The sequence below is a fragment of the Epinephelus moara genome, chromosome 1 (assembly GCF_006386435.1).
Source record: "Epinephelus moara isolate mb chromosome 1, YSFRI_EMoa_1.0, whole genome shotgun sequence".
In the NCBI taxonomy this organism is placed as follows: Eukaryota; Metazoa; Chordata; class Actinopteri; order Perciformes; family Serranidae; genus Epinephelus; species Epinephelus moara.
This window is the reverse complement of record NC_065506.1, coordinates 34259519-34268579: the sequence shown is the minus strand read 5'-3', so window position 1 is coordinate 34268579 and position 9061 is coordinate 34259519. Positions and strand designations below refer to the sequence as shown.

The following is a 9061-nucleotide window of genomic DNA, read 5'->3' as shown; positions in this document are numbered from 1 at the left end:
CTACTCTGAGTATGTAGATAGACAAGAAGTTGTAGTGATGCAAAAAAAGAAATACTCTTTAAAAAAAACTGATAGCATCATCATGGATAATAATTTGGGGATAACTTGCACACCTGTTACAGCAGAAATGGAGGGATGTACTGTTGAGTTCAAATCTCTTTTAACCCATGTAAGTCTATCCCTGGGGAAAAGAAGCATCACTGAACTGGAGAGGAATTAGTTTTTGAGGCATTTGGACAATGACCACATAAAGCTAGCTGCTGTTACTCTCCAAAGACCTTTTCTCTCTTTTACTTGGTATTCTTCTACCTGAGTGATCAATAAACATTACTTTAACTTGAACTGGCTACACCAGAAGTCATCCAACCCGTGCAGCAAAGTAGAAGAGATCAAGTGTTCAGACTGAAAGTGTTCCAGCAGAGTTAACTTGTTACAGGCGATTAGTTCGGCGGGTTGCAGAGAAGGTTGTGTAGCAAGAAGAGGAAATCTGGAAAAATTAAGAGAGCAGAAAAGCTGTCCGTCCAAATAAATATTGTCGTTAAGATAAAGAGAGACAGGCACTTCATGCGTGATATATATGAGTCCATTTTAATGTTCATATATTAATAGTCACCATGTAATGGTGGTTTTACAATATAATACACTGATACCTGATAAGAGCATCACAGTGCAAATGATAACTGATCACAGTAGGAGATAAAATGATTACTATTCAACTCAATCATGATATGCTTTAAAAGTTAAAATTCAAAATGTCCACCACGTTACATGCATTAAAAGGCCAAGATAGATCTAGATTAAAAACTATTTAAACTTACTGTGGAGACTTATCTTAAAATCAGTTAGGCCTTATCAAAAGTTTGAACAATTAGATACTCTATGACACAACATCAGCATGTGCTTCATGTTAATACAGGTTAGCTTCAGAGAAGGAAAAGGGCAGAGAAGGAAACTGTCTTCTGTTTGCTACATTTGAGAAGTTAACTAGTTTTCTCAGTTAAAATAGAAGTTATAAATGTCGAAAGTCAAACCGAAGTTCTGTCATATAATATTAGGTGGAGTAATAGAGACAAGTTGTTCCTCCCTGCCACCAACAGAGCAGGAAATTTATGCAAAGTGATTGCAGGTGTAGCTCCTGAGGAAAGCACTCATGACAGAAAAAGGCTGAAACTCAATGCCCTAAATGGTCTCCCTTTTGACGTTCCCCTGCCTCACACCTACAGTGACAGGTGCTTCAATTTTTCCAATTGTGTGCAGAAAAATCAAGGAGAGGAAGGCAAGAGACGTGAGCAGAGGAGAGGATGCCACTTAAGACTACTGAGATGCAACCAAAGAGGACTAGAGGGTAGTGAGGGGCAAAGGGAAGCAGTTTGACAGTCATGTGCAGTTCCTCTGATAGCCAGTAGGGTTCAGGCCAGTGAAGAGCAGGATTACTTGTCTATGCACTTCTCTGCAGATGCTGCATTGTACAGCTTCATTCCCAGCTCCTCCAGATGCTCTCTCTTGTCCAAATCCTGGTACAGGCCTTGGGGAACTTGACTCAGGCCGTGCATGAGGCCATACAAACAGCCTGCAATCAGGCCTGTGGCTTCACTCTCACCTACAAAAGAACATTTTCATAGATTAGCAGACAGTGTGTTTTATCCATGTGTGTTTTAAAATGTCTTGCAGGTCCTCACCTCCATGGAACATGGCTCGTTTACACAGCTCCGCCCAGTCACTCCCTGCCCCCAGAAGGGCATCATAAGCTATCATGGGGGCGTCATGACCTCTGCGGCCCGCAAGCCCCTCTGAGCTCCAGCGCTTGTACATCTGTATGGACGACAACAGAGTAACAGCAGCACATTGTTCCTGTTAGGGGCTCTGTTCTTCATGTGTGTATTTATATACTAAGCATGATTTACCTTGTCTGTCTCCTCAGCATCATAGCGATCAGGGAACGAAGGTTTGTTCTGTCCTTCATTCTCTATCTCTCTCTCCTCTAGGTAGAATTGCCACTTGGCCTCAAAGTAGAACCAGTTTTCCTGATACTCTGCATAGAAATTCACAATGACATGCAGAACTCAGAAAATGAATATATATACTGACAAACGGATTGACATTACCTTTTTTCTGTGTTTTTAACAAACAAAGTTTAAAGGGAAAGTTCAACCAAAAATCAAAAATGCAATTTCTCCTCTTACCTGCAGTGCTATTATATGAATCTAGATTGTTTTGGTGTGAGTTGGTGAGTGTTTGAGATATTGTACTCAGCTTGTGATACTCAAAACGCCAAAGAAAATATACAGTTGAAAAACTCAACAGCAATGTCTCTTTCCAGAAGTCAAGAGCAAGTTACTCAAGATAATCCAAAGATCTAGTTGTTTTCATGCAGGAACTATTTTCTTCCTACCTAACAACACCCGCCAACTGTATTGCAGAAGGAAGCGTGCATCTACTCATACTGTAGAAGTCAAGAGCCAGTTACTCAAGATAATCCAAAGATCTAGTTGTTTTCATGCAGGGACTTTTTTTCTTCCTATGTAATGACACCCGCAAACCGTATCGCAGAAGGAAGCGTGCATCTACTCATAGAAGTCAAGAGCCAGATACTCAAGATAATCCAGATCTAGTTGTTTTCATGCAGGGACTTTTTTCTTCCCATGTAACAACACCCGCCAACTGTATCGCAGAAGGAAGCGTGCATCTACTCATAGACAAGAGGCTTGTGACTGAACAAGATGTAAACATAAATGGCGTCCTCCTTAGCTGAGCTCTAACAGTAGATGCACGCTTCCTTCTGCGCAATAATACTACCTATTTAGAAATAAAATAGTTCCTTCATGAAACTGCTCACAACAAGGTCTGCGAATTATCTTGAGTAACCGTGATTTTTGATTTTGGGGTGAACCGTCCCTTTAAGTTTGAACTGACCTAAATTAATCAGCTGTAAAATAAGCAGCCTCTTGCACAAACACAGTCTAACCTGCCATGTGTCGTATGGTCTTCCTGCAGTACTCCTCAGCTCGAGGGATGACCTTCATGAGCTCGCGGCCCCAGGACACAAGAGGTTTTCCCTGGATCGCGTAGGATGCAAACAGTGCCGTTGTCATGGCGCCTAAGAAGCCTGAAACCAAGAGTGACACCACAAGTCCCTACACCAGTTGTGTCTACTGACATCTCAAAGTCACCAATCGAATAAGTATTGACTCAAGAGGTGGTTAACAGTTCATCAGCAGCACAATCATCACCCTCCAGATTTGTTTTCATAGGTTAGAAACTGTCACCTGTGGGGTGGTTGTGGGTCATTCTCCCAGTCTCAATGCTGACCTCCACCAGGCTGTCTAGTCTGTCAGGTTGCCAGTACCTCATACCCACACACATGGCCTTGGCAGCCGCCCCGAACCCAGACCCTGGAGACATGCACACATCCAGACACATATTTTAATATACTGTAGTTATGTTGAACATTAAAAAAAGACATCATCTAAAATCTCCATTGACCTTTTTCATTGAAGGGTGTATGCCAGGCAAGCAGGAAGTTGTGAGGTTTGAGGTGAACACAGCCCTCCACTGTGGCAGGATCAGGGGCTCTGCCCTGGAGGGACACCATGGCTTCAACATAGAGACGCACCAGCTCCCGGTACAGATCCTCCAGACACCAGTAATCTGGACACACACACACACACACACACACACACACATACATACACAGTGACTTAGAGTCATTCATGATTGGCATGCAAAGCAAGATGAGTGGTGCTGCAGTGGGCTAAGTTTAGCCTCAGCCTGCCACACCACAGATTAGGACAAGCATGCCTGTGAAGTGAGTGGAGTCACTTCCACACCATGAGGTCAACTGGGATCCACAAGCCATGCGGTTAGAATTTGTTTATGGGTGTACTGTATGTGTGTGTGTGTGTGTGTGTGTGTGTGTGTGTGTGTGTGTGTGTGTGTGTGTGTGTGTGTGTGTGTGTACATGTGTGTGTGAGAGAGAGAGAGAAAGGGAGACTTTGTTGACAAAGAAGCATGGCCTCTAATTTAGTGATAAAGGATTTTGATGACAGACAGGGACTTTCATCCTCTTGACTGGACTCTGGTTTAGATTCTGTTAAGCACAGAGGATAACTGAGGACAGGCCTGAACTTCTGGTTTAAAGGTCCAGTGGGTGGGATTTAGGGGGATATATTGGCAGAAATAGAATAGAATATAAGTATATTATAAGTATAATCACCTGAAAGTAAGAATCCTCATCGTCAGTGTCCACCATGTTGCACTGCCATGTTTCTACATTAGCCCAGAAGGGACAAATCAAACACTAGCTCTAGATAGGGCCATTCGCATTTTGATGTCATCAGCCCCTCCGTGACAAGCAGCATTATATTGAATTTTTATTTGTTAATCTGCTTTAGTTTGTGTTCTTACCGGTTTATACCACTGCTTATGTTTGTTTTGGAGCGGAAGAAACCACTATGGATAATCTGACTCCCTGTAAAACCTCCTGAATGTCTGGATCGGGTCAGGTCCTTCACTAATCCAAAGATTAGCGGTTTGAACCTCGGCTCCTCCAGCCTGCTTGTTGAAGTTTCCTTCATTGGTGTGGTGAGTGTATTAAAAACCGAGTAGCAGGTGGCACCTTGTATGGTAGCCTCAGCCACCAGTGTGTGAATGTGTGTGTGAATGGGTGAATGTGACTCGTAGTTTAAAAAACGCTTGGAGTGGTCAGATGACTAAAGAGGTTTGTTTTGGAGAGGAAGAGACCTCTGCGGATAATTCGGCTCCTGGTTAAAACCTCCTGAACAATACACACTAAAGGAATTCTAACAGGGAGAAGTTTAAGCTGGTTGCAATCTGCCATCCTCACCACTAGATGGCACACTGAACCTTTAATTTAAGTTATTCATGTTCTGCTTCAGATAAGAATGAATAGCAGTTGGCCTGTTTCTGCTGTAATATTTGCTTTTACACAACGTAATTCTGTATAGTGTTTTAAAAAAAAAAAAAAAAGACAAAACCACCACTCTCATCCATCTATTCTCCTCCATAAGTTCTTTTGTTTTTGGCTGGCGGGTGCAGGCATACTGAATTGTGGCTAAATAGGGCTTCCTAATCTCAATAGATGTCATCGTCATTTCACAGGCCTGCTGTCATTGGCTTTGAACTGTGTCTGCAGCCAAACATGACACCGGTAGATTATGGAGGAGTCTGACCTGCTATTGTTCAGTAAAGGGGAGCTGAGGATCAGCTTTTCCAAAGTAGTCTATTTTGGACTTTTCTGTCCTGGTAACTCCTGGCCACCCTGCGAGGGGTTGAGATAGCATGGCAGTGATTTGTAGTTAGGCTTCTACTTTGTCTTTGATGACCAGTTGCAGGGATGGATCATGGTATGTCAGCAGGTTTTGTCATTGGGACACAGTCTGCCAGTTAGTGATTAGCAGCTTCCATTGAGTGTATAGAAGAAGCTATTCTGGTCCTTCTAAATGTAGAGCTCAGCTGGACAGGTCAAATGTTGTCTCTGTATTTTATGGACATATTAGGTTGTGTATATATTTTTAAAAGAAAGAATTAAAGATTTTAGTGCTGTTTAAAGTTAGATGCGATTCGATATTTATATTTAACAGTTCAAAATAGAAGAGAGAAGCAAACAGTGAGTACCCTGGCTATGGTTTCCGCTCCATTATCTGCCTCTCAGACAATCATAAATCCTCTTTATCTTTTATATTGATATCGATCCTAAACGTACCTGTTATAAGTGCCTCTGCTGTGGTGATGTGCATCAGCGCTGCATCACTCAGGGGCCAGTTATCAGGGTCCAGTTTCAGGGCCCCCAGTCCCCCCAGAGAGGCCAGCTCCTCTTGGATCTTCTTGCCCGAGGTGCAGCCCTCCCAGTGGCCCTTTCTGTAGCCCAAGGCATCACCAACCGCTCCCAGAACCATGGCCGCCTTGAATTTCTCCATAATACTGGGCTCCGCTTACGTTAGCCCTCCCAGCTCAAGAAGATCTTCTCTTCTCTGGATGGTTCCTGGCACAAACTTGTGCCAATATCTCCTTTCAGCTGTAGGTCTTCTTCACCACCTAAGAAGACTCACAGTCACAGACGAAAAACAAAACATCCTGAGGAACTTTAGTCTCACCAGCTCTACCACCACTACGTAACAGCTCTACCACTTCCCCACCCTCAGAGCTCTCGTCTAGTGTCTCATCAGTTGTCTCATACACAGACACGCACTCTCAGTACCAAGGGCGGGCACACACACACACACAAGAAAGCATCACGCTATCAGCCACAGTTTCTTTGTGTTGGGCGGTGGGAAGTTCAGCTGTGATCAGGTGTCTCCTAAAAAGGCAATCCCCATGGCCCCGAAGCCTAAAAGCTGGACGGCTGTGTGTGGAGTGGTAATGGGAGGGCTGGACACGCTGGAGGAGATGCTAATGTGCTGCTGGGCTGGAGTGCAAGCTCGTCAGCTGGTGCTGGACCTTGTTGACATCCCAGCCGTCCCATGGGAGGAGGTTAAGAATGGAGCATCATCTACACTCCTCAGGGCTGCCTCCTTCTTTATTAAAGCTCAACTCTCTAATCTTTATCTCGCTATTTTAAAACATCTTTATTAATCACCTCCTGGCCTGACATCAGATAATCTCCTCTCCTATTATGTGCACTGCATCCAAAAGTTTCCCTCCCTCGCTGCTTCTTTAATCCTCACCTCACGCCTCGATTTTAACCCTTCTCAGTTATTCCCAACCCGTCATACACCTTTCATTTTTTAATGCATCAGCTGGTGAATGTCGCCATGCACATACTCAGAGTAACAGTAGACAAAGCATTACCAGAGGAGCCAATGATGATGATGATATGCAGCAGGAATGCAACCTGATAAGGGACAACTGTTACCAAGCTGACATTTTACATACACTCTCAAACACACACACACACACACACACACACACACACGCGCGCGCACGCACACACACGCACACACACACAGTGTAGGGCAGAGGTTCTCAGCAGAGATGTTTTTGTCATTACTGCCATTTAGTTTTCATATCTCTGACAGGGTGTCTACAGGCAACAGAAACAGAAATTTAAGGCTTTTAAAGATCTTCTTAAGATAAATTTTAACTGAATTTAAGACTGATTTTTGCACAATTCTTTTTCTAGACACTTGTTGCAGGTAAGTATAAAAGAAAGTGGTATATATGTGTTCCTGTGCAGAGGTAGGTTTTATGTAGGAATATGGTTATTAGAGTGAGTTAGGTTAATCCACATTTTGCTGTACGTGCAAGTAAAATACAGAATGAGGTTTAATGGTAGTTATAAAGATTTTTTACATCAAAAATGTGGACTTTTTAACCGGAACATCTTGACTTATTTTGACAAAAAGAAATTAAAATGATGATGATGATGATGATGATGATGATTAAATGACATTAGATAAAATTCTTGTGGCAATCGAAAATTTCAAATAATTGATTTTAAGGCCCAATATTTATAAAAATGGATGCAAGACATTTTAATACTTTTCAAGGACTTGCAGACACCCTGCTGTTTGAGAGCTTCAGCTTATTCAAAATGCTGCTGCTCAGGTCCTGACAAAAACTGGGAGATATGACCACATTACTCCAGTTCTAAAATCCTTACACCTGCCACTCAGAGAATTAATTTCAAAATCTTGCTGCCTGTGTATAAATCACTCTGTGGTTCTGTGCCCAAGTGTATCTCTGACATGCTTGTGACATATGAACCGCCTGGGACCGGCCTGTTGACCGCCCCAAGAGTTAGAACAAAATTGTGAAGCAGCGTTTTGTTATCATGCACAAACCTGGAAAAATCTCCCAGATGATGTCAGACAAGCCCCGACTCTGAACACTTTCAAGTCAAAGCTAAAAATATTCCTTTTTTACACTGCCTACTCCACCCTGTAATGACTGCAACCTTATTTTTAAACTCAATTTTAAATCATTTAAATATTCTCTTTATCTTTGTGCCTCGTCTGCACTTTTGCTATCTTTAACTGTATTTTTTTTTATTGCATGTCATTTAGTAATTATTTTTACCTTTTTTCTTCTGTATTCTTTATGATTTATATGTTATTGCTCTGTAAAGCACTTTGAATTGCCCTGGTGTATGAAATGTGCTATACAAATAAAGCTGCCTTGCCTTGCCTTGACATCAGTCAGTGTGAAAACCTGCTGACTCCTTGGCCTCCACTGGACAACAACTTCTGCATATATCAAAGCAGAGTAGCACAAACGGCTCAGTGAATTTAATTTTATCATTTTGATCCTTAAGTGGTGTCATGACAAATAACCATTTTTGTTTTACAAAATAGTGGTTATTCATATCAGTTATTAAAAGGAAGCTGTAAAGAAAAATATTAACAAAATTAGTACCTGACAGAGGTGGGACCAAGTGATTATTTTAGTCTCAAGTCTGTAGTCTTTGCACTCAAGTCCCAAGTGAAGACTGACCAATTCCAAATCAAATCAAATCAAGTCCTAAACAGTGAGTTTTGAGTCTTAAACAAGTCATAATGTGCTCTTCACTGAATGTAATGCCATTTTAACAACAGAGTAATAATATATTACATTTACAAAAAATATGACTGCTTTTTAAAAATTGTATTTGTTAAAACAAGTGCAACTGAACTTTTAAAAGTAGTGCTGACATTGCACTTTCATAAGGTATAGCATTATTAACCAGTACCTCAACAGAATGAACTCTGTAAGTTTCTGTCCTGTTTTGTATTTAACTCACCTCATATTGTAAAAGTGTCAAAAACTTTCTCTTCCCATGGTTTGCAAGTCTGTGTTGATTTTGTCGAGACAACCTAAGGTAATCAAATTTGTGACACCTCTGGTTGTTACATTCTAGTTTTACATGACTGAAGTTGAAATTAACAACACAGACCGTCGCACATAAGATCAACTTGTATATTTTAGCTGTAGTTTTGAATGTGCATATTTGACATCTTGTCGATCAAACTGATTTCAGAAAAATATTAATATTGTGATACTGATTTCAGCACCACACCATCCTGCTGACCAACATTCACTATTACTGTTTATGACAAAAAAACAAACT

At 41.6% G+C, this 9061-nt stretch overlaps 1 protein-coding gene across 1 annotated transcript; it reads right to left on the bottom strand.

Annotated features, from left to right (window-relative positions):
• Nucleotides 1–579: 579 nt before the first annotated feature.
• adprhl1 (ADP-ribosylhydrolase like 1) lies at nt 580–6232 on the bottom strand. Its single transcript, XM_050054611.1, has 7 exons — nt 5723–6232; nt 3484–3648; nt 3267–3392; nt 2966–3106; nt 1905–2032; nt 1680–1812; nt 580–1600 (listed from the first exon to the last, which is right to left on the bottom strand). The coding sequence occupies exons 1-7, from the start codon at nt 5934–5936 to the stop codon at nt 1431–1433; spliced, it is 1077 nt and encodes a 358-aa protein (XP_049910568.1). The 5' UTR covers nt 5937–6232; the 3' UTR covers nt 580–1430.
• Between the last annotated feature and the right edge of the window lie 2829 nt (nt 6233–9061).